Here is a 25,983-nt window from a genome sequence, read left to right as displayed (position 1 = left end):
ATCGGTATGTGAACGCCTTAAATCGTCAGCAAGAACTGTGCCTCAAGCTTGGACACCCAGCATCAAATCCCGTGTCTTTTTGGATGGTAACGACCATCCCTTTACAAATGAGAAATCTTTTCAGAAATCTTGTCGTGTCGAAGACTGAATAGCATGCAGGGTGTCATCTTGATATCTGTGACCTTTCTGACAAGTGTGGGGAGAGAACTGTCCCTTGCCGTTCATTCCGAGTGCATGCCACATTATACCATTTGAGAGCTTGCATACCTTGCTTAACCCAATTCGAGTGGCCTTTGAGGTTGCTTACTGGAACTGGCTTAAATCTCCATGGCGTGTCGTTTCACTACGAATCCTTGCCCCAGAATCTTCGTGGACTTCTGGTGCGGTCTGCGCGAGTCCTTTCATGTTCTCAGCGATGCGAAACAGGACTTCCATGCTTGGCATAGTTGACATGATCATTCAGTATCGTCAGCTAACGGTAACATTGCCGAGCAAACGATCTAAGATGGAACAACCCATCACATCTCGATTAGCGCGGACGAATGCGAAGAGGTATTTCCATCATCTCAAGGTACTTCACCAGAGGGCATTTGTGTGGGCAGGATTCTGCCGTTCAGCATCGGTGTTGAATTCGTCAGTTTTCTTCTGACATATTTCGTACGGTCGAGGAGTTCGTGGAATTCAGCCACAGCATTCAACAGGCATTCGCGTGTTCTCGGGCGCGTTCTCGTACCATTTTCTTAGACAATGCTGACTACTGCTGATCGATGCCACAACCAGACTCCTGATGGAGTTCAGGATTTTGCCTGTTGGATCCAATCACAGAAGCTTCAAACTTGATTCCGACTAAGTGCTTCATGGCCCAGATCATGTCCCTGAATTAGCCTTGTAATAATGTTTTCCACATCGCCATCATTGGAGCTTGTGCCAGCCATTCTGTCCAAATATTGCATGACGTCAACCCACACATTCTATCTAGGCCGCACTTTCATTTGCTGACCAAATGAATCAATGACCTTAATAGCGATAAAAAATATTATTATTGCTTTGTGGGCATTAGCTGTCGGCACTTGTTACTAACCCAATTTTTACACCAAAGCAAGAAACAATGTAAAACGATATTGGTTACACATTTCTCCTGGCCTAGATTAGATCGCGACAGCGACATGGAATGCTTAAGGCCGCCGGCACACCAGCGATTTTTACAATGCGATGAAGCGATGAAGCGATGGTAGGTGCTGCCGCGTTCTAGTTGTTAGACGATTTCTATTTTGATCGGGTGATCGTTCCACAATCAAACATGTTTGCATCTTTGCAACCGAGTGAGCGCATTGAACGCGATGGCCGATTTTCAAGGCCGCGCCACACCATACATCGCCTTCAGCGCTTCATCGCTTCATCGCTCGTTCATCGCTTCATTGCAATTCATCGGTTGTAAATCGCGCTGGCCTGTGCCGGCGGCCTTTAGATGGAGCGCACTTAGAAAAATTCTTAGATGGAGCCGCTTATTGGTTACTACTATATTTTTCACATTGCATTGTGTTTTCGGTGTTGTGACGTTGGCACACACACAGCACACACACACACACACACACACCACACACCACACACACACACACAACACACACACACACACACACACACACATGCACACACCACACACACACGAAATTTCCGCAATTTATAGAATAAGATACTACTTAAGCGGCTTTGGGAATTGAAGCACTTGAATCATTCCTGCTATTGTCAAATCTAAAATTCGTAAAGGGAAGCAATCATCTCAAAGAAGTATTATATAATATCACAAAAACAGCAACCCTTTTAAGGAGAATTTGCATTTATTTTTTTCGTCGAGATTTCTTCACATTTACGCTATTCATTTTAGATGTTAACACTTATAACTCAGTCTAAATATTAAATATTCGATTAAAATCAATGTTATATGAAAGTACAGACAAAATTACAAAAATATATAAAATTTTGACCTTCAGTTGACCTTTTGCCCCCCTCAATTTGACCTTCAAGGGTCAAATGCCAGTTGCACCGGGTGATTCTGAACAGCCTGGGAACATCAGTGGATAACTGTCTAGCCTGGTTGCCAGCTTTTAACAAAAAATGCCTTCAAAAGTTTTTTGATAGCATATTTCCTGGTTGGACTGCTGACTAGGTGACGGCGGGCGTGAAGGGATGGGGGACAGAAGTGGATTCGGAGGCGGCGTTCGGCAGTGGGGAGCGGAGGTTTAGGAGCCGATATCTCTCCGCCTTAGGAGTATCGTATTGACAACTGCGCGGTTGCGTCTTGCTTTTAGAGAGCAAAGAATTCTGCCTTAATGCCAATACATGACAATTTATTACCCGACTCGCAGGGCAAAGTAGATAATGTTGTCGGTGAAATAGCCACTATTTCCCGTGTTTCCGCTTGTACACTCCTTGTATTATTAGCTCTTGTAATATGGTGTAATGACAAAAAGTTATTATAAGAGCATGTACGAATGGGTTTGGCCTTTTCATTTCAAAAACCCTCTTGACTAAACAAGTTTTTCGTGTTATTCTCGGTGGAAATATGCTAGCAGATTCCTGGCTTCTCCAACTTCTTGAGCTCCCCAACGTACGCTAGTCCATTGTGAGATCGTACAATGAATAAAGGAAATTCCATATATCAGTTACAGTGCCTCGAAATAATTTAAAAAATGTGCGTTGTCGCTGCGGACAACCAGGCCATCAAATCGGTGTTGTCCCGCAAACAATTTACTGGTTGTCCCAAAAAATATCCCCAACATCTCCTATTTTCAATCACATAATATATTAATGCGTTCAGAAAACACCCCCTAAACACATTGGTTGTAGCCAGCGATTTTTTACCAAGCGCGGTGCGCCAATAAACAGCAAAACTGCCCGCATAAATAGTGGATGGACTTAATTTTAATGGCTCCTCTCCGCCTCCCTCTCACATTCATACGGCTCTCTACCTTTTCGGCAATCTTTGTTTTGGGTTGCCCATGGTGAAAGGCGACATTTTTGTTCATTGTTCTCTGTTCCAAGATAGTGTAATTGCGTTCAGTGGCGGGTCTGGGATTTCAAGGAGGGGGTGAAAAACAAGCGTTGCGGCGGTATGGTTCCTTCCCCAATACATTTTGAAAATGTAGATCTGCAGCGAGATGGTGATTGTGCAGCACCTTTGAGATACCCATGTACAGCCTTCCACTTCTGACTTATCGACAATTCTCTTTTTTTTACTTTCGGGATATCAACATGATCCCATTGCATAGCTGTTGTTTCGTTTTGCATGGAGCAAAACGCCATCGGCAACAATTTCAAAATAATAAGGGAATAAAAACTACCCAAAATGTATGGGGGTGAACCTTGCTGGTTTGCTTGCTGGTTCAATCGAGTTACCTCTCCATAACATCAGAAAAAACCTGACATATACAGGGATGAGATTCATTCCGCGGTATCGCGGAAATTCCCGCGGTTTGGACAGTCCAGGGAGTCGGATTTCTTGCTGTGAACGTCTACATTCGTTAGAAACTGGTGAGGGGGGTACAATGTAACAACACTTTAAATCTTATACCTCAACAGCGCCTGCACTGTAGACTGTAGCGGCTACGACAGTCAGCGCGACAGCTCGAAGTATACAGCTGTCACATCTGTTTTTGACGTGCTACAGAAAAGAAACATCTCGTTCACAGCTGAGTAGCAGGGTGAGAATTTGCACGGTAGCTGACTCAGTAACCAACCATGCCTGGCCTGGCGGGGTCCGGTTAACTGTTCGCTGCGTGATGTTGTGTGCCATGACATGCACCTGATTGTTCCCATTCGCATGTGTTGTTTGTTCATTAAATCTGGTCGCAGGCAAGGCAGCTTATGTCTGATGTAAAACACTGCAACGCGACGGCGGTCGGAAACAGAAAATATATTCTGTCTAGACACTTGATTAAAAAAAAGCCTGCTATTTTCGAGCCCCTGATTTTCTATTATAGTTGGTTTGTACTTTTGACAACTTGAAAAGGTGATTCAAGAGTCTCCTATAATTTGTTCAGAATAGCTTAGAATGCCACCAAACTCTGCCATTCTTTTAAAAAATCTCGGGGCGAACATGGCCCCCGGACCTAGCAGGCGATCACTTCACGGTCCGCGCATTTGCTCGCTCCTCTCTGCTTTGCTAACTTAACAAATTTCAGCTGAAAATTAAATTATCATCTCATCCTCTCGATATACAGTGTGGAAATAGCAGCTCGGTATGCGGCCTCGCGTTTTCCCACACCATAGATTATTGCGGCGTGCAGGCATAGGTCTTGGAGAACGCCCTGCAGAACACATAATAAAGTGCGTTGTTTTCAGACTTTTTTCTTGGTCTGTCACCGGACAATGTCTCAGGACTGGTTAGGTGGTCCGGCCACAAACTTGTGGTTGTCTCGGGACAAACCGGCGACAACGCTCTACTTTCGCAGCACTGGCTATAGATAAGACAGGCCTATAAAGACATAGTTACACTGGTACTGGGACAACATAGTACCCGGGACACATCAGGAATGGACCGGGCAGCGAGTGGGGTCTGTGTCTACCTGGATATTGCTAGTGCTGACTTGGGCCGGCAACCATGCCACATGAAATTAAGAACATCTTTTCTAACTGGATGAGAAAATGCATACGCTCTCTCGAAGGTACAATGCATCTGAAGATCGTGCATTGAACTCAACTCCTCAAACTCGAGGTGAGTACTGAGTAGTACCTCTGACACTGGCTCCTGGTTGTGCTCTGTTTTAAGCCGGCGGCCACACCCGTCGGCGATTCTTCGTCGGACACGAACCGGGCGCATGTCTGTCGCCAGGCAACAAATCGCCGAGAAAATCGCACGTCTGTGCGCTGCCGCGCGTCACGATTTTCGACGCCAGAAACTCGCGCTGTGAATATCAAACCAGTTTGATATTTCTGTTGCAGTGCTGAAAATCGCTACGTGCTGCTGTGCCACTGGCGATTGGATCCCGACACAGTTTTGGCGCACTTAACCAATCATGAATGATTTTGAAGCTCGTGATCAAATATGGCAGGCCCGTTAGGGTGTGGTTTGAACATGTCACGTTACAGTCTCATACAGTGGTATGTCGCCTCAAATAGGACGGTTGTTTGACATTGTCGCGCGGCTGGCCAGCATCGTGGCGATTTTATCGCACAGTACCAGCCGATAAAAATCGACGGGTACTGTCGATAAAAATCGCCACGTAGTGCGCCGGGCTTCTAGTAGATTGGTTTCCGGTTTCCATACCAGCAGCTGATGAAGTCGAGGGAAAGAATAGTCATTCGGATTTTTCTTGTGTTCGTCAGCACTGTACAGTGAGTGCTGACATTTGTCCTCGAAGTTTGACGAATTCCACGGAATGTTTTCGGCGAGTTCCGCGACTTGACAGATTTTTTTCGTCTAGGAAACCACTCTCCCGGCCGTATAGGAAATTCGCCTCTGTGAAAATTGCATCCAGATCGCGTTGGGCGCGTTTGGTCGCCCATTAGGGTACGATACATTCACATACATACATAACACTACGACATACAACATACAAACTCAGACATTGAGAATTAAGATTATATTAGCCGCTATTTAGTATTTTATCTCAAGCCAGCCAGGTGCGAGAAAGCTCAAGCACCTAGCTGCTAATTACGTTAATACATTGCGTCTTTTATAGCGGGAATCTTTCAACTCATTCAGCGCAAACAACATTTTCCACTGATTTTCAGTTTGTGTTACTTTACGTTACCACATTTAGCTCTACGGCGTGTATACTCCCCTTCGGCTCCCATACAGGTACTGGGAGTGAAGGGACTATACCCGCATAGCTTTCTGACGTGTTTTATTAATCGATTCTTTTCTGTACATTCTTTGTTAGGAAATAATCCTGCGCATTGTACCACCTGAACACCAGACTGGGCTCCCTGTGTGAACGATCGTCTCGCAAATCAACACAAATCACCGCAATTGATCAGTCAGCGATACCTAGAGGAGAATCGCGAACAGTGAAGAGTAGGGAAAAATCGCCAGCACGTAATTTCCCAGGCACCACAGGCAAGTGAGCCGTTTCAGTAATAAAATGATTGTAAATAAACACAAATTGTATATGCTACCAAAGTTTTATTGTTTATTTACTCACTGCATGTTTGCCTAGTAATTTTCACGTAAATGACGATCAATTGCTCCTTACAACACACAATTTTCTCACCACACATGGACAAACGGTGTAAAAAATACAGAAGGATAGAATTAGAAATTCAGAAAAAACAGAAAATTTATTCGGCAAATAGAGAGTACATAACATTTCAAACTTTGGAAGGAAATAAAATTGTGTTTATTTACGAACATTTTATTAATGAAATGGCTCAAGTGCCTGCACTAGGCTACATATGTTGTAACCACTGGTGCCACCGACCAACGACAATGTGATAGAGCACTCAAACCTACTTTAAGATCATGGTGTAGCATAAATCATCTTTGTCATCACCCTATCCCTAGGGAATAACCATCACACTATCCTAACAGAGACCGGACGGAGTCCTCTCACGGAGGCCGGACACACCGCGCGGACCTGGCACCGTATTTATCGATCGCAAGCGGCCAGCGTAGAAAATCGCACAGTGTGAACTAGGCTTAACCCTAACTGTAACGTTATCCTGAGATAGTCGTGACATTCCAGGGACCCAAGTTAGGATTGATCCAACGTAAATCCAGATATTATTAATATGCTAAACCCATGAATTTTGTTGATTTTTGAAGAGAATGCTTTGCCAGTTTCTGATCATGTAATAATCTCATTTTCTTTAATATTAACAGAAAAGAAAGGTATCGAAGGAATCCATCCAGATTTCATTCCCCCCATGTTTAATGGTACATCAACACGTGGACAAAATCTAAAAAGTAATCCAGAAAGGTAAGATTTCATGTGTTCAAATAACACGTACAGTACATGTATTGATCTTGTATATAGCCCACCAAGCCATAATGTATATTTTTTTGTAGCCCACATTGAGATATGATATCGGCCTGATATATCGTACATGGAAGTTTTTAATTTAATAGCACATCAGATTTCATACTTGTTTTAGGAGTTCATGCTCTCTGACTAGCTGGGTACCAAACATATACACTGATAATTATAATCATTACAAGAACAGTATAGCCAAAGTTACCTACCCACATCTGAAAAGCACATTTTATAGAAACTGGTATCTCCTATAGTCTTATTGCTTTACCAATAGGTGCGTGAGGAGGAAAGGCAGAACACAATTCAACCATGACATAGCAAGCAAGAATACTGCAGCTTCAGCCTTGCTAATAATGCTAAACAAGCAGAGAGAAGAACAAGTTCTAGCTGAAGAGACAGAAGAATGTATGCACAATTACTGCAAAACAGCACCATTGTCCACCCAGACCCAAACTGCCCCTGTGCTAAACATTGCTCCAGAAGTTGGTTCTTCTGGAGAGGAGATAAAAGAGTGCATAACTAATTACGAAAAAGCATGTCTATTGTCTACTAAAACCCAGACTGACCCTGTGCCAAACTTTGCTACAGAAGGTGATTTTGTTGGAGAGTTAAAAACGTGCAAAAAAGCACGTCTAGTGTCTATCAAAACCCAGACTGACCTTGTGCCAAACTTTGCTTCAGAATGTCAGAGATTGCTAACTGAGAATATGGAACTGAAAGAGCAAATAAAGAAACATAAAGCCATCATAAAGAAGTACAGAAGTTCAGTATTTCGTGGGAAAAGCAAACCATGCATGTCTGATTGTTAGTGGAACACTACCATGCATGAGGACTATGCCATAAGCATACATGAAGGTGGTAGTGCCAACTGAATTAATTTTAGAGGCAAATTGTAAATGCGTTATGTATATATGTACTATATTATTGTAACAATGAACTTTCTCATTGCAATAGGAATAATGTCTAAATTGTTTACAGATTGAATAAGAATTTCTGTGTAGCAATTTATGTAACTGTATTAGATTTTGGATTTTTTAGATTTTGAAATTTATTTATGCTTTCAAATATTACATGGTTATATATTATGTCACAGCGATTTTTAAATAAACGCAGCGAGGGAGGGCGAGTTGAAACTCCATCTCTCTCCACAACACGGCACGCCGCAACTCCTGCCCGCAAAACCAACCACAATACAACTCGCACCGCACCCACCTCCACTCACCCCCACTCGCGACCCAGATTCCTATCAACTCCTGCAATAATTTGTCAGAGAAAAGCTTGTTCATTGAAATTGTATTATTTATGTATGTATATATATATATATATATATATATATATATATATATTATCAGAGTAGATAATAGAATATCTTATCTCTATTATCTCCTGATATTTACTTATACTACTACTGCACCTCATCCAGCCATTACATCAATGGAACCAACATTCACTCGCACATTTGCATCTAACTCCTATCCATTATCACCCACTATCCCACCCAGTCACACCACCATCACACCACGCAACACCCATGTAAGATCAAATAATCAAAAGTCAATAATTAGTTACGGGCATTTAAAATTTAATTAAGCTTTCGAGATGTAATCTCTTTATCAGGCAATTCAGCAAACGATTTTTTTTCAGATTCTAGATGCTTGACGGACTTGCGGCCCTGGTCATTGCGCGCAGCGCACAGCGAAGCCGCGCCCCAACAGCGAATACGCCGCCCCCTTATTGTCCACTTAGATAACTTAGACAGGGTCTGAAAACGACTCCGGCGAAAACTGGGCGGAATCCAACCGGACATTTCGCAATCGACGCCTAGAGCCATCTCCAAACGGCCCCTAAACATTTTTGGGGTGGCGGCCCTCAAGAGTAAGACGTAGTGGCTCCTACAAGAAACCCCAAGAAATGCTGTCAATCCAGCGACCACCGCTCGCTCGCTCATTGCCGCTAAGCGATGACGTGCTCCTGGCCGGTATAGCGTTATGTCTATCACAAGGTTTTAACGAAGACGCGTAACGGCGCTGTCCACGTGGGCTGGGCGCGGTCTAGATGCTATCTCCAAACCCGCCGCCGCGGCGCCTGGCTGCGTACGTGCATGTTTTTACCAACCTGACCCGCGCTGTCCCGTGGCGACGGCACGGTGCGTGCTGCGCGTGGCCGTGCCAATGATTTAACACGTAGCTAATCCTACGTAACACGTACATACTGGCCCCTGCTGCGCGCCTCCTGCAGCAGCAAACCAGCAGCAGCACCAAATACTGGTCCCTGCCGCAGCGCGGGCAGCAAAAGCAGCAGCAAGGAAATGCCCCCCCCCCCCAAGGCCGCCGTAGCTGAAGCTGGTGTATGTCTGACAAAAGCGCGCATGTTACGCTTCCCCTATACGGATTCGCGCGCCGACATACCGCCCCTCCTTCAGCAGCGCAATTCGTGTATAGGCGGCAGCGCGAGAGTGCTCAGACACACCGCCCGGCAGTGCCGCCTAGTCCCGGCGGAACGTGCGCGGCCTTAACCGCTCTCTGCGGTCGGGGACAACGCATGCTTTGCCGCAACGCCATCTTGTAGCCGCGGCTCTACTGGTAAAGAGATGTACATCCGAAAGCCTTGTTAATTAAATTTTAACGACCCCTAACACTATTTTTGACTTTGTTATACGCCATGTGGCTACGGTACGGTAGCCGTCCGGTCGTTGAAGCCGCCTTTTTGGCGTTGAGGGTTTAGAGCGTTAGGGTTAGGTTCTAGCCTCATCTAAACAATCTAAAGTGTGTGAATTTTATTTCCGCAAATGCGTTATTTCGAAATCTAGCGCCAACCGCCGCGCCATCTTTGTCTCGCTAGTATGAAAGCGAATGGACTTCCCGACCGTAGCCCTCGCAGACATTAAGATACCTTACCGTACCCGTAGCCACTGCCTTGACGATCTGGCAGCGGCCGTATACGCGCGAAGCCGCGAAACAGCGCACCGTTGGCGCCAGTTCAGACAACTCGCTCGCCCTTATTTAGAATTACTTTCACGAGGCATTCTTGTAGTGGGATAAAGCCGTATAATCGGTCAATTGAGCAGGTTTCCCGGCCGATGCAGAAGCCTTTCGACTCTGCACGTAGGCATGAGTAAAATCAATATACTCCGTTTTTGTTGCTTGTGCTCGGCGTGCGCCGTCCGTTTTCGTGGGCTTGAGAAAAATAATTTTCCCTTTTCGCTGATGTTATGCCTGACGATAATTTGGAAGGTCATCGCCACTCGCTAGACGGCGCAAACGATCCCATCTACCGTACCATTTCAAGTTTTTTTAAAAAAACGCCGGACGACTGCACTGACCTAACTGCCGCGCGGCTGCACAGTTTCGACACCTAACTGGTAACTCACTTACAGTGTAAGCCAACGATATTTGCCTGATGAAGGTCGAGCCGTCTACCCTGCTCGTCACTGCGCAATGAACTTTCTCGCATCCATTTACCGCTCCAATCTATGTCGATGTTTGCCATTATGATATGACGATTAAAAGATAATGTTAGACTGAGACTAGTCGCACAAGATAAGACTGTATTACATTCCACACCCTACGGCTACGAATTACTTGTATTACTACCAAGTACATGTTACAATAATTCCACTAGTTCTACTACTAGTAGTTAAGATACTACTAAGTTACCAGCACTACTAGTACTATACTATAACTACGAGGACCGCAGAAGCTAAACAGATAGTAATAGTAATATAATACATGACTAACTCTGTACTATAATTAACTTACTAATAAGACAATCCCTAACCATAAACCCTAACCTATTATTTTTGATTAAATATAAGATTTATATGATGTAAATGACAATTGTTTTATTCCCCCATGCCATACCATGGGCCCCATATAATAGGGGGACTCATGTTCCTCTATCCTTAACCACTAGTACTACTAATACTACGACTAGCAGAAACGCGCTTGCTAGGGTAGAATACCCCTAGCCTATACTGAGACACAGGCAACTTGAAGCGTTTCTAAATAAAATAATTTAACTAAATACGAATCTATTTAACTTACGTAAATTGTTAATGTTTCTAGTATAGGCCCTAGACTCTCTTTCAGAAGGTTCGAGGTGCACAGGCTATATATACAGACTAGGACTCGCTCCCACCCGATTAGCTTGAGGGACTAAGCTAGCCGAGAGGTCGCGAGAGAGTGCCCAGTCTAGTGGCTATAAGGCGCGGGCAGGCGGAGCACGCTTTCCAACTCCCGGACACGAGCCTCTGCCATATGACGTTGCAAAAACGTTTGCAGCGGTGGGGCGCAAGAGCGCTGTAGGTTTTCCTGCTTCGACAGCCGTTCCATTACTGGGCCAGGGTTCGCCGAATGTCAGAATTTTCGACAGTCTCCTGTGATTTCGCGTGACACAGCCTCGGTTTACGAGACAGATACTCGTTACAGTTTTAAACAACTGCACCCTGTTCACTCCCAAATTCTACCCTCTGTGTCCCCCACTAAAAGCGACTGTTCGCTGCAGCTATGGATCCGTGCGCGCCGGCCTCAATTCATTCGCGCTCACATGGATCCATAGCTGCCAGAGTGATACTGTGAGACGTTCCCGGCGCGGTGCGCACTTGCCGGAATTGCGCGCTCAAGATTCTGGCTTATGCGCTTGGGACAACACCTTCCTTTCGCAACGCTTCCATAAGTACGCCGTCTCATCCATCAGCCCTATATCTAACACATCCCGGCCAATGCGCTAGCACCGAAGTGTGGAGATAGGACACTACAAATTTACGAATGTCCGAGATCAATGAAATTTTTTGATTTCTCAATAAAAATAAGCACATCCCCCTACCCTACTTTGTGAGCTAACCTCCCCTGTATAGTTTTGCACTGTCGATGATATTTGACAGCCGTTAGGAGAGTAAATCCGTCGCCAGTAAAAAACTTAACCGTTCCCACACTCAATTGCGGTCATGGCGGGGCAAGTTCAGGCAATCCGCCAACCATGATATGACAATTCTAAACACAAGTCGCCGCCATTTTTCTAACTGTGGGAACGTTAATTTTTTAACAAATAGTGGATATATGCTATAGTACGCTGTAAAACATGATTGACAGTTCAACACAATAGACGCCGCGCCGAGACTAACAATCAAAATAAAGACCGTCGTATGCACATGGTATTTTAATGAAACATTCACTTTCTTTATCTAAAAAAGGTGCCGATTTGATAAAGTCCGTGGAAATGTGGTGTCCCTACCTTCTACACCTTGCGGGTGCTCGCATTGGGGATCGTGTTTAGAATAGTCCTGTGGTCTCATCTGTTTATTATTATGGCCGTGTTTCTCCTGCAACGGTACCTTGGGCGCGATTTTTTTTCTCTTAAAGTCACGTACTGACGGTAATGACGCCCTGATTGTAGCGTGTTTTTCTCTGGGGCGATAGTAATACACATTATCCAAAATTCAATTTTCAAGTATTCGCAGCAGGTAACGGTTTAGAGGCCTACGCGCCAATTAAGAATGGTCGGCAGGATCGAATCCGCATCCGTTTCTAATTATTTCCTGTTTTCTGTATTTTTCTATGCTTGACTGTTTAAGCATTTTTTTTTCAATTAACGCAATAGTACATGATTTATTTACAACATTTTAGGAATAACAACAAGTAATTTTAGGCAACAATTAAATTAAATTTCTATTAATTATAATAGGTTAGGGTTAGGAGTTAGTTAGGGTTTAGGTTAGTTAAGGGTAGGTTATCGTATATATCGTAAGAAATCTATAATATAAATAGCGTACAAAAGCAACGGTAGTTAGTATTCGCGCGATAGAGTGCGCTGACCTACCTACCACTTTTAAGAAAAAAAATTCGGGCGACGGTACCGTGCAGGAACACAGCCTTATACTTATATTTCAATTCAATTCAAATCAAATATTTATTCAATTCATTTATATATGTCCCTGTTTCCACGAAAACACCAGTGTAACGATCACGCACTCACGCACACGTATACAAAGTAAAATGTAGTGTACAATAGTAACAATATAACAATTTATGTACAATCAATGTACAATGTATATACAATCATGATACAATGTATCGGTTATCATTTGGGGAACTCCCAATCGCAACTTCTCGCCCCATCGGTCAATGCCCGAATACATTCGTTTTTCCGGAATGGGCCGAGGTTTGCCGAATGGCGACTCCGTTTACGGACGTGTGCTGCCATCGTGTGGTAGAGAAGAAAATAAAGGCTGCGTATCTTACTTTAGAATGCTCAGATGTTCGTGAATTGAAATGGCAGGCTATCCAGGAGGGTATCCTATGCCGGGGCAGGTATGCGATCATTGGGCTCTTATTTTAAGTGTTACCAACTAACCTTAAGTGCAGGGGTCGTCTATTTCTACTTTGATTAATTTAGCTCTGAAAATGTTAGAGTGATGTGCAGCAGTGCTATTAATTTTAATTTATAGTTCAATGAGTGACAGGGGCACCACCCAGCTCCTAAGACCTGAATAATTCTGTCCCTATAACCTTTTATATTTGGTGCGGGTTTATATGGGACATGAACGGGGTGCATTGAAAATTTCGTTGAGATCGCAGTGCAAAATCAATGCGCTGCGAATGCCGGCCCGTACGCCGCATTGCTGCGAAAAAAACCCTACCGGTTTCCCTTTCATCACGGATCTTACCTAGCTCTAAGTACATATGCCGCTTACATTAACTGCCGCTGGGCTATAGACCGACCATGGGGCAGCAATGACCAACTTATCCGCCAATGTATCTCGCTAAAAAACGTCCTGTGGTAGCAATTAATGCCTGCTTATCCGAAATGAATATGTCTGTAAGTTATAGGCCGCTACTAAAATTTGAACAACTCTAACATCGTTTGCAATGTAACTTGCCGGTAATTTCTTGTGACCACAAGCATTCGATTGCGAAACTTCAAACGGCCATTTCTGGCGCGCGCTGCACAGCGCAGTCAGCGGGCAGGAACTATGTTTCCGCATGTGGAGGGGTGCGCGGTTGGCGTGGTTGTGAAAAAAACATTGTTGTTGTTCAGTAAAAATAAGCGATCAAAAGAGATGTAATATAGTTTTGTCCATGGAAAATATGAACAAATTATCTATTATTAATTTTGGTTACTTGACAACAACAATGTTTTTTGTCAACAACCAACACAACCCGCCCACCCCTCCACATGCGGAAATACATAGTTCGGCGCGACTGGCTGTAGTAAGTGGTCCCGAGCATTCGAATGGTTGATCATAGCCCAGCGGCAGTTAATGTAAGACGCTATAGTACTAAAGCTAGACTTTACCTTGCTACAGATATGTGTATACATTCACTTCAATCGTTATTCACTTCTTAAAAGATTGTTTTTCAGACACCCTGCTTCATTTAACTTTCGTAAATAACATTCGCCATTTACAAACAATCAGACCAATCAGAGCGAGTCTATCAGCCCTCCTGCAGCGCCACAGATACAAGCGAGAGCACCCGGCGCGAGAGCACCCGGTGCGATATGATATGACTACTAGGCACTTAAGATATGACTACTAGGCACTTAAAAAAAAAAAACCTAACCCTAACCCTAACCCTAACCTTAACCCTAAAAAAAAAACCTTTCTGCCTTCTGGCAAGCGAGAACCAGGCTATTGTAACACTCGCTCTGATTGGTCTGATTGTTTGTAAATGGCGAATGTTATTTACGAAAGTTAAATGAAGCGGGGTGTCTGAAAAACAATCTTTTAAGAAGTGAATAACGATTGAAGTGAATGTATACACATATCTGTAGCAAGGTAAAGTCATGTAGAAGAAAACGGTAGGGTTTTTTTCGCGCCAATAGCGGCGTACGGGCCGCATTCGCAGCGCATGCATTTTGCATGCGATCTCACGAAATTTCAATGAACCCCCGTTCTGTCCCAATATAACTCTCACCAAAATATAAAAAAGGTTATATGGGACAGAATTATTCGGTCTAACCCAGCTCTAGTAGTACTAGTAGTACTACTACTAGACTACTACTAGTACTAGTACTAGTACTAGTAGTAGTACTATAGCCCGCGTACATTTCCCCTGCAGGGAATGTAAGCGGGGCCGCGGGCTATAGTACTAGAGCTAACCCAGTAGGCAGTACTACTACTACTACTACTAGTACTATTACTAAGTACTACTAATAGCTCTTGTACTTGTAGGCCTAACCATAGATCGAATTATTCTGTCCCATATAACCTTTTTTATATTTTGGTGAGGGTTATATTGGGACAGAACGGGGTTCATTGAAATTTCGTGAGATCGCATGCAAAATGCATGCGCTCGAATGCGGCCCGTACGCCGCTATTGGCGCGAAAAAAACCCTACCGTTTCCCTTCTACATGACTTTACCTTGCTACAGATATGTGTATACATTCACTTCAATCGTTACTCACTTCTTAAAAGATTGTTTTTCAGAAACCCACTTCATTCCACTTTCGTAAATAACATTCGCCATTTACAAACAATCAGACCAATCAGAGTGAGTCTATCAGCCCTCCTGCAGCGCCACAGATACAAGCGAGAACCAGGCTATTGTAACACTCGCTCTGATTGATCTGATTGTTTGAAAATGGTGAATGTTATTTACGAAAGTGGAATGAAGCGGGTTTCTGAAAAACAATCTTTTAAGAAGTGAGTAACGATTGAAGTGAATGTATACACATATCTGTAGCAAGGTAAAGTCATGTAGAAGGGAACGGTAGGGTTTTTTTCGCGCCAATAGCGGCGTACGGGCCGCATTCGCAGCTCATGCATTTTGCATGCGATCTCACGAAATTTCAATGAACCCCGTTCTGTCCCAATATAACCCTCACCAAAATATAAAAAAGGTTATATGGGACAGAATTATTCGGTCTAGCCTAACTATAGCCTGCGTACCAGCGGCAACCGTACGCGGGCTATAGTTACTAGAGCTAACCCAGTACAGTAGTTATAACAATAAGTCTTATAGTTATACCGCGTTCACACGGAAATGGTTTGGCTCGAGCTAAATGGGCTAAATTTGGTTCGGACCGGTTTGAGTCGGAGATACCCGGAGCGTTCACACGCAGTGGCGCCCGCAGATAGAAGCACTGGACTTGTTACTTTACAGTGCTTCCAGTAAATTTTGGGTTAAACAATTTTGTTCCTACATTTTGTTCCTCAGTGGAAATGAACAAACAACACCTTCAAGAACACCCCTGTCGATTTTAAAGGGCCTACCCCCACATTTACGAAAATGACATAGGTCTCATTCTGGACATCATCTCTATCCTTGAACCGACCCCCCTAGCATGCAGCGCGCCTACGGCGCCTGCTTATTATTATCACTGAGGATTTTATCCTTCTATGCTTCTACTTTCTTAAGACCTGTGGGCGCCAGTGTTTACACGTACGCAAGTGAATACTGTCTGTCAAATTCTCACAGAATTTTTATACTGTTTTGGACTTTATTTCGTCGAAGCACATGTTCGACGCTCGTGGCATCTACCGCTCTACCGATTTAGCTGGTGCTAAAATTTGGCTCGGGCCTGATCAGACGTTTTTGATGAGACCAAATTGGCTCGTGCTAACTCGGCACGGCCTCGAAAAACCGTCCGTGTGAACGCTCGGCTCGAGCCAAATTTGGTGCGGGCCTAATTAGTCTCGGGCAATAAACGTCCGTGTGAACACACCTTTAGTCTGACTCCTACTCCTCACTCCTAGTTTGCAGAACTCACTCCAAGTATAGCTTAGGCTACACACTGCAGGCTTCGCGCAGTGACAACTGTACCCGTCGCAACCAACCAGAACACGATCCCACAGAACTTGTGGCTGAAGTGGTACCAGGGACACATCGGCTAACTGACACTTTTAAACTGATATTAAAATGTGTTTACGAATTGCCAACCTCCATCAATAAAACTTAAAAGCACCCAAACCACATTGGTATCCGTCAATGCGAAAAATGGGCAGAGAATCAGAATGGACAAGTTGTTGGGTGTCAAGAATAACTGAATGCACGGGGAATGCACTATTGTTGCAAAATATTTTCAAGTTGATAATATGGCGACATCGATGTTGCCGTGCTCACAGTCACAGTGCAAATAGAATCATGGCTATGGGTGTGTCCCAGATGCCAATATAACTTTTCCCACATTTAGCCAAGAACTGTTAGTCGAGGTGTGCGATGTAAAAATTCCAATTAAAAACCAGTGTTATTCAATCTATACCAAGTCTATGAGTGTGCTCCCTTCAGAAGGAGGCTGACTGAGGTGAAATGGTGGCACTTATGTTATGTTAAAGCACTGTGAAACCATGAAACTTAATATGTTGACACAATGTTACTACTAATGCAGAGATTAAACTAAACACCAATGCTGTAGATAAAGGTTGTGGACCAGGTACGTGAGCTGGCAAAAAAGAGAAAGTATGTGGGGGTGGGGGAGTAAAGACGGGGGAAAATAAGGTGAATGAGATAGAGGTATGAAGGTAAGAGAAAGGCCGAGTAAGGATGGAAGGGGGGAGGAAAGACAAGGAGGTAAAGGTGGAGTAGAAGGAGGGTTGAGTAAGTGAGGGATGGGATAATATTAAAGGAGTAGTAGAGGGGGACACGAATGTAAAGGATGGGGAGAAGCCAAAGACAACAAAAGAAACATTAAAAGGGAAAAGCATCAATTAAGTAAAGAATGGAGAAACGGGTTCATAAACACTAGGAAATGTATATTACACAAGTTATAGCTAGTAATACAAGAAAAGAATGACATTCTTAGTATAACACACAGTACAGAACCCTTTCCAAAGATCCCCAATTCATAACACTTCCTAAAGTTACCGGGGTATATAAACTATAAGAAACTCGACCTAAGTATACATGCATCATGGAAGTCCCTAACATGCATAGGGCTGGAAATAAATTAATTTGTTTATTTAATTGGGTAAGTCATTTGGTTTTGTCTCATCATCGATGTGGTTTTCGTCATGTTTTTTTCTACAATTACACAGTTATTTTGTAGTTTTTTGCATGTGTGTGGCAGCCATGTCTGTCGCCACATGACGTCTGGTTAGAGTATACAATGGTAAATCTATATCCTAGTTCCAGTAAGATTTTAATAAGTTCTACCAATTATTCATGTTTTGTATATTAGCACCATGTTTTATATTGTTGCCTATTTCACAAGCTGAACAGCTAAAATGTGTTTTGCAAGCAATAATGTAGAAACTTTACCAATGTTTGTAGGAAGATGTTTTAATGAAATTAATTTTTAATTGAATGGCAGCAAGGAGCAGCCTACCATGGAGCTCCTGCAGGTTACCCACAACAACAACAACAACAACAACAACAACAACAACAACAGTATGCTCCACAGCAAGGCTATCCTGGCCAGCAACCAGGTAATGCATTAATGTATAGATTTATAAAATTAACGTAATCAAAACGAGTAATTAAAATTCGAATCGTGCATGTTTTGGAGAATATAGCTAAGTACAAAGGTTCTGAGACATTTTATCGTTACTCTAGACAGTTGCTGTTACTCAAGAAATAACAGTAGGTGTCGTAAAAGTGGGGAAAACACAAGATTATGTTCGAAATAATAACTTTAATATATAGATTGTTAAATTAATGATGGTGGGACGATTTAATTAGGGGGTGGGACGATACAGGTCACTCACGATACAATGCATACATCATAATACAGCTTTCACACAAAAATCAAGCACAGTTGCTTTCAGCGTTTGGGATGCATTCCTGCAGCAGTAAGGTCACCCTATTTGGTGTCGCAATTTTTTTGTTCAATTGTATTTTTTTTCAGTCATTCTTTTTTCTGCATTGTAGGAAAGGGTAAGTTGTATATATGGAAAAGTCGGCTGTGTTCAGTATTCTCTGTTGGTTATAAGTCATAAGTAACACTGCTAAGCTCGGATGGACGACATCACCATGGCGGATACGAAGAAACTTATACCCTGGCCGGCTTTAACACGCTTCACTATTGACACATTGCTTGAGCACACACTGCAATGCCGTTTTGCTTGTTGGCTGGTACCTGTTTAAACTGTAGGTTGACATTTCCTGTACATGCACTGCCGAGCAGGGTAAAATGCAGGATATAGTTCCTGTGCAGGTGTTTCCACTGGTAAAAGGGAACTGCTGGCCTGTTTCTTCACTAGTTACACTTCATCTTCCATTGTGGACTGAAGTTCAATATGAACGTTCCAACTGGAGGTATTGGTGTGCGGAATATAAGCGGCACATGTGTTTCTTGTGGTTTACAATTAATTGTTTTTAAATTTATTATAGTTAAAATGTTATTCTTGATGTGCGCAATGATTACAGTGTTAGCATCAGTCATTTATATTTTAACTTGTTATAAATAATGTAGCTATACTATGTATGATACAGTGTAAATGTGTACATGTAATACAGTGTATGTATATATAATTACATGTGTATTAATAGCATTTTAGAGCATGGTTATGCTCTGTACAAAGAAAAACTTTGGTACACGAGTAGCAATAGTCATGTCAGTAAAATGACAACACGTTGTGAGTTATCGTGGATGACATATTTATTATTATCATAATAAGCAATTAAGAGTGCAGAGTATAGACACTGAGAGTGTGCTCACTGTTTTTATTGCAGGAAGTTGGGGTGGCGCTCCACCAGGAATGGATCCACAGATCTACAGCTGGTTTGTTGCAGTGGATCAGGACAGGTCGGGTCAGATAAATTTACTAGAGCTACAGATGGCACTAAGAAGCAACAGCTGGTCGCAGTTCAGCTCGGAGACTTGTCGACTCTTGATAAGTGAGTGTGGTTGATTTTTACACAGCCATCCTCTAGTAGGATAGTCATTTCACATCGTGACTGTTTAAACTATTTAGCCACTAGCTTAAATCATTTTATGTGGCAGCTGACAATATAGTTCCTATAAGTCTGTGCACACAGTAGCCGTAATCATAATTAAATAAACATTAAAAAACAGTAATCATAAAATCGTTAGTACATGGGGTGAATATTATATTGCCAACTTGTTAGAATGTACATGCAAAATTAGAGTCCGATTATAAATAGTATTGGCAGTCCTAACGTGTTTTTCTACATGTTACAGCCTTGTTTGACAGAGATAACAGTGGAACAATAAATCTGAATGAGTTTCAATCACTGTGGAACTACATACAGCAATGGAAGCAGTGCTTTGACCGATACGACATGGACCGGTCTGGAAACATAGAGGCAGCTGAGCTAGCAAAAGGTAACACCTGATAATGTAATATAATTATAATATAATATAATATAATATAATACAAGAGCAATCGGAGATAGCAAGCCTCTACCACAGCTTAACAGTCCCCCCATACAATAGCTATCGATATAATTTGTAGTCGGGTTTAACGCGGCGGTGACACATCATAAATCCATACAGAGAGAGAAAGCGAAAGCGAAGCGAAGCGAAGCGGTTAGAGAGTAAACCGCTACACTACCATCAATGATGAGAAATCCTTCAAAAAGTTCCTGGGTCCAGATCTGGATCCGGATCACCACCAAAATCTAATCGATTGGTTCTCTGCCCAAGACCAACCCGTCCAAAAAATCTCATCAATATCCGTCCGTAACTTTTTGAGATGTCCCGTTGACAGACAAACAAACCAACAAACGGGGGCGAAAACATAATCTCCTTGGCGGAGGTAATAATATATAATATAATATAATATGTGACAGAACGACATGCATTGTATCAACGTGCGCGTGACACGTCCCCCCCCGCTGCTCTGTCTTGCAGTGCTCACCGACATGGGCTACAGGGTATCGCCGCAGATCGTCAACACGATCCTCTACAAGTACGATCAGCTGTACCGGCGCAGCCTCAAGTTTGACGACTTCATCAACGTCGCTGTGATGATGAAGAATTACACGGAAGCGTTCCGGCAGCGCGACGTGAACCAGACCGGCACCGTCCAGCTCGCCTACGACGACTTCCTCGGTATTGTGTTTGGCAGCAAACCGTGAGCGGCTTCGCGCGGCGGCAGTCTAAGGTGGACGTCGCAGGTGTGCGAAGTACGTGGAAGTTGGAGGCGAGGCGAGGCGTGGACGAACGCCAGTGGTCTGTCACGAACTACTACCTGCCATTTAAATTATTTCTAAAATTTTGCACCGATGACGACGAAATTTGATCATGATGAATGTTGAAATGTTTTTCAGAGTAGTTTGTCCCTTAAAAAAGCCGACCTTTGAATGTATTTGTATCTGACTGTATCTATGATGTGTTACTTGGGAGGTGCCTTTCCGAATCGCTCCATTTGGCTAAAAAAAATCTCAGAGGAATATTGCATGCAATTTTCTGCGTTTACAAGATTCTAAAATTTTACGCATTGGTGGACCCCTATTTATGGAGCGGCGCCCACCAAAAACCTGTGTATAAACAGATGCTTCATCTGTTCAGCTCTATCCAGTCAGTCCAGTGCAGACATCATCCACACACATGTCCTGGCCACCTCTATTTCTGAACTCTATATCTGCTTTATTATTAGTATGCATGTTACCATCCCACGTGTTGAGTTAAATGACGTTACTGTTTTAGTTGAAGCTAAATTTAAAAGTGAAATTTGTAGTATTCTGTCCTTCTCTTGTTCGGCTCTTGCAATGTTTTTTCTCTCCTAAATATTACTGGTGGCTATAGTTGTAGACTGAATGAGGTGACAGTTCTATCGAATTACCATGAACGTTAATATTGTAGCAAGTATGAGAATGTTTTAGCTCTCTCTGACTTGATCTTTTTCCGGTATATTCTGTAACAAATGAATATTGATTTCACCTTTAACAACCGTTTAAGTGTAGGTTATTTGAAATTCTTGGGACCAAGTGTCTTGGAATCCGAGATTTTGCGGGGTTTGGAATACCTGTAAACTATATACCTATATAATGTGGCAGTTCTTGGGAAGAGACCCAAGTCTGAGCAAAAAAAAAAAAATGTATATTTCATTTATACCTCACGTATATAGTCTGCTGGCAATTTATATGAAATATCTTTAATCAATTAGTGCACTAGTAAGTGATACAGTAACCAGCGGCGACGAGCGCGGAAGACATACTGATCCCAAGTCAGCCTTACCCAGAGCAAGCGAGATGTCACGCACATAACTGGGTGCTGATCCTTTCCAAGGCCTTGTAATAGAATTTTTCGAACGTCGCTTACATGCCGGTGTTCGTAAAAATATGCACATTGCAGAGCTTTTTTGAATTTAGAATAAAGGGGTAATTAATCTAGCTGTATATACAACTTCGTGACAAGTGTTACATGTATCGTGAGCAAGTACCGCTGTTGATTATTGGTTGGCATTTAATGTTATAGTTCATGCGTTATTTTATACAATTTATAGAATGGCTTGAATAACTTAATGTGTAATTGTATATTCATTTGTTTGGTTATTAGGACTCGTTAGTGGTACACTTTGCGTTCGTCAATCATGTCCGTACTCACAGCAACTGCAAGTGTGGAATTTTATGTTTATCAAACTATTCCTCGGTCTGAAAACGTATATTTAACATATCTCCATCGATCAAGCCCCATTATTGCTGACGTAGAGCACAGAATTATATAGAAATGTATAACTAAGGAACATCTAGTTAGATTTTTAAAACATTGCATTCATAAAATAAAAGTCCAATATACGGATTAGTGCCTTAATTGTAATTAATTGAACCCGAAATGAATCTAAAGTGCATGCACTTTAAAAAAAGTGCAAATCAACTGACTTTAGTGTAACTTTACACATGTTAAGATACTTTATGAAATAAATATTAAATTTTTGGCAGGAGAGCACACGTTTATGATTTTAATTAGTAAACAGATTGTACCAAACAAAATATTTTCTATTCACAATATCGTGTATACATATATATTTTTCATTTGTTTAGGTAACTTCACATTTAAAACTGCACATTACTGGAATGAAATTTCCTAGCAGATGACATACTAGTTTGGTATTTGATGTGCTGTCACATTTACTAAATAACTATTTACATTAAACTGCTTTGCTAATTAATGTCAAAATAGAATATATGTCATAAAATTAATGTTATATTAACTTTTATAATTAATATTTACATCCTGAATGTATCTATGATAGTTCTTGATCCGTTATAAACGACTTTCTCATTGCTGAATGAGAAATCAATGAGAACTACAAAGCTCCCCAATGATAAACAAGAGCATTGTCTAACCATTAATTAATTAATGGGAATGCTCTAACCTGTAACTCTTTGTCACCCTAACAAGTGCTATACAATTATCGTTTATCGGCAAGCTATTTCTATGTGGTCAGAAATGCTTACACACACCTTATGGCTTGCATCTTATTACAACGTGGCAACTAGTGCTTAAAATTTCAAAGCATTTTACGCACATACCTGCATCTTGGTTTGAGGGGGCTATTGGGTTCATTTCAAATTTAGTCTATTTGCTTTGTGTAATGTAAATGAGCCATCCATCCCCTTCTTTCTGGATTATGCAATCTGGCTCTATTCCGAATAATAAATAGACTATTCTCTAAAAATCTGGAAATTACAGAAACCAACACCATGTAAATACTGTAAAATCCTTTTTTCGTGGGGTTCTAATTTTCGTGGATTTCGTGGGTCCATCAATCCACGAATTTATGTACCCAACGAAATATTATGTACATATGTCAGTTATATCAGTCACATATATAGTTCAGGTTAGTAATCTGTTTGTTGGCATTGTTGTTGAAAAAAAATTCTTGGAAGGCTTGATCCACGAATTTAAGAACCCACGAACATGTATTTTTTACTGAAACCACGAAAATTGGAACCCACGAAAATAAGTGACTCTACAGTAACCTAAATATCTCTTCATAGGACTGTTCAATGTGGGTGCATGCTTGACGAATAAGGTTTATTTGCATACAGGATTAAGATTTCCTTCAAATCTACCCCCTCCCCAAAAAGCGAGATGGCAAATTGATACAGTATTAATAAACCCAATACTATTATGGCCTCTTCAACCATTTAGGAGTAGCTAATAGACACACGAAATTGGTACAATTAACATTCAATTAACGTACTAATGATCTTACAATCTGGGTTAGCTTGAGCATTTCCTTTATGTTGTCTGTTCATAGATGTATTCACAGTGTGCTTACCAGAGACCTACCTGCGTTAGAAAGATAAACATGCCCCCTAGATACTGATGCTAAGTCAGTCAAGCTAAACTATAACATTGTACGGTGACGCATGCCAAAATATGGACCCAGCAGCACTAAGCACTGTTTTTAGAAGGTCGTAGTGCGAAGCTGATTGGATACAGCTGCCTGTCAATCATGTCAAGCAGAAGATAGGATAACAAAAGATACCACAACCTAAACGGATGACAACAGGCGGTAGTGAGCAGCTGCCAGGTTGTTAGCATGCTGCAGGGGTGGACATATGAAACTCGTAGATACACTTCTCATCCTCGCTGACTGATAGCACCTTGTCTTCCACTCCACATTCGAACACAATCTACAAAACATGATTCATCACCGGTTACGAATAGATAACGAACGACAAAACGATATGTCTCTTTTGTTTCATGACTAGAGTAGATTGATGGAAGTATAGCGATGACAATTACATTATTCGGATGATTTTGACATCACTTCTTTCTTTTTATTCTTTTTGTGTGTGCATGTGAATCATTCACAGTTCATTACCTTGGATTGCCTCTCCTTGTTCATACATCCTGCTGTGCTGCCACGGAACATACTGAGCACCCACTTTCCCGTCTTCCTGTCTAGCTTCAAATTAGGAGAGTCTCCCAGGCTGAGCTTTCCATGGGTATTGGTGAGCTGATCTACGTGCTTGAACGGACACACGTTGTACACAAACCCACTGTGGTCAAACTTGAAGCACATTTTGCTGAGCTTGTGGTATTCACCTGCCCTGCCATATAGCTGAAAAGAAATGCAAATAATTAACTGCTCAGGAAATTATTGTATGATATAATATTAATATCTATACACTAATATATATCTAATATATACCCAGAGAGACCGAGTACAAGATGGCGTTGCGCAAAAGATGCGTTGTTCCCCGACCGCCGAGAGCGGTTAAGCCGCGCACTTCCGCGGGACTGGGCGCACGCGACCGCGGTGTGTCTCGCGACCTCGGTGTGTCGCAGCATCTCGCGCTGCCCGCTATACGAATTCGCGCGCCGAAGGAGGGCGGGCGCGCGAATCCGTATAGCGGGAAGCGTAACATCGCGCAGTTTTCGTCACACACCGGCTCGGCTATGGCGGCCTTCGGTGGGGGCATTTGCTGCTGCTGCTGCTGCTGCAGAGGGGTGTTGCTATCCCTCGGGCGTGGAGGGAGGTCACGTGATAACGTTGACGATGACGTTCAAAACGTTAAACCTAACGGTAACCCTCACTCCAACACTGCCAACACTAACCCTCACACTAAATATATATGTGTCGCCGCACTATATATAGGCATTGGGATCCACAAAAATTAATCTATGATGTGGGGACAGATATCATGATGCAAAAACCCTAACACTAATCCTAACCCTAACCCTAACCCTAATCCTAATCCTAACCCTAACCCTAACCTTAACCCTAACCCTGACCCTAACCCTAATCCTAACACTATCCTAACACTAGTGCTGCCACGTTGCGGTCACCTCCCTCCACGCCCGGGGGATAGCATTACCCATTATGCCGTGCCACTCTGAGGGCGTCACGTGTGTTGGAGCAGGGGTTCTGTTTGTTGGCCAGCAGTGCTTTCCTCTTGGTTTCCGTTACATGATGCATCTTTTGCCAGTGAGCCTCATACCAGTCAGCATTGCTACGCTCCTTCCTCCCGTATGCTGTGAAGGTCAACCTGTAGATAGTGTCACGAAGTTGAAGCCACTTGAAGTGAACGATGACGTCACCTGTAGAGAGGGTCTTCATTGCCTATTGGAAACTCCGACGGTCCACGAACTTTTGTATTCTTTCAGGGTCGTTTGTGCAGCAGGTGTTAATACGTAGACTGCCTTTGGTTTTGG

The 25,983-nt window shown here is 42.6% G+C and overlaps 4 protein-coding genes across 4 annotated transcripts in view; 3 read left to right on the top strand and 1 right to left on the bottom strand.

Annotated features, from left to right (window-relative positions):
- The window catches only part of LOC106808224 (tyrosyl-DNA phosphodiesterase 2-like), a 55,556-nt gene extending 50,533 nt beyond the window's left edge, over window positions 1-5,023 (top strand). Inside the window, exon 7 of the mRNA XM_014810848.1 lies at window positions 4,942-5,023. Coding sequence (XP_014666334.1) covers window positions 4,942-5,023 — 82 coding nt within the window. The remainder of the gene's footprint in view (window positions 1-4,941) is intronic.
- A 1,619-nt stretch (window positions 5,024-6,642) lies between these two features.
- On the top strand, window positions 6,643-7,979 carry LOC106808230. The gene is made up of 3 exons (XM_014810858.1): window positions 6,643-6,708; window positions 6,821-6,917; window positions 7,246-7,979. Exons 2-3 carry the CDS (start codon window positions 6,865-6,867, stop codon window positions 7,778-7,780), a joined length of 588 nt encoding a protein of 195 aa, XP_014666344.1. The 5' UTR covers window positions 6,643-6,708; window positions 6,821-6,864; the 3' UTR covers window positions 7,781-7,979.
- Window positions 7,980-13,194: 5,215 nt separating this feature from the next.
- LOC106808229 (peflin-like) lies at window positions 13,195-22,756 on the top strand. Its single transcript, XM_014810856.1, has 5 exons — window positions 13,195-13,279; window positions 18,220-18,334; window positions 19,581-19,745; window positions 20,050-20,193; window positions 20,722-22,756. Exons 1-5 carry the CDS (start codon window positions 13,241-13,243, stop codon window positions 20,946-20,948), a joined length of 690 nt encoding a protein of 229 aa, XP_014666342.1. The 5' UTR covers window positions 13,195-13,240; the 3' UTR covers window positions 20,949-22,756.
- LOC106808223 (glucosidase 2 subunit beta-like) overlaps window positions 21,867-25,983 on the bottom strand; it is an 8,070-nt gene continuing 3,953 nt past the window's right edge. The window contains 3 exon segments of the mRNA XM_014810847.1: window positions 21,867-24,458; window positions 24,650-24,889; window positions 25,664-25,869. Coding sequence (XP_014666333.1) covers window positions 24,360-24,458; window positions 24,650-24,889; window positions 25,664-25,869 — 545 coding nt within the window. The 3' untranslated portion in view covers window positions 21,867-24,359.

The sequence above is a fragment of the Priapulus caudatus genome, unplaced genomic scaffold (genome assembly GCF_000485595.1).
Source record: "Priapulus caudatus unplaced genomic scaffold, Priapulus_caudatus-5.0.1 Scaffold261, whole genome shotgun sequence".
In the NCBI taxonomy this organism is placed as follows: Eukaryota; Metazoa; Priapulida; class Priapulimorpha; order Priapulimorphida; family Priapulidae; genus Priapulus; species Priapulus caudatus.
The sequence above is the reverse complement of the archived record's forward strand: the minus strand, read 5'-3'. Positions and strand labels throughout refer to the sequence as shown.

What these genes read in the sequence shown, in the direction of transcription:
- LOC106808230 (XM_014810858.1), top strand. Translation starts at nt 6,865, where the DNA reads ATGTTTAATGGTACATCAACACGTGGACAAAATCTAAAAAGTAATCCA. An exon ending in CTAAAAAGTAATCCAGAAAG is followed by an intron (nt 6,918 to 7,245) that starts GTAAGATTTCAT and finishes CTTTACCAATAG; the next exon opens with GTGCGTGAGGAGGAAAGGCA.
- LOC106808229 (XM_014810856.1), top strand. Translation starts at nt 13,241, where the DNA reads ATGGCAGGCTATCCAGGAGGGTATCCTATGCCGGGGCAG. An exon ending in GGTATCCTATGCCGGGGCAG is followed by an intron (nt 13,280 to 18,219) that starts GTATGCGATCAT and finishes ATTGAATGGCAG; the next exon opens with CAAGGAGCAGCCTACCATGG. An exon ending in CTATCCTGGCCAGCAACCAG is followed by an intron (nt 18,335 to 19,580) that starts GTAATGCATTAA and finishes TTTTTATTGCAG; the next exon opens with GAAGTTGGGGTGGCGCTCCA.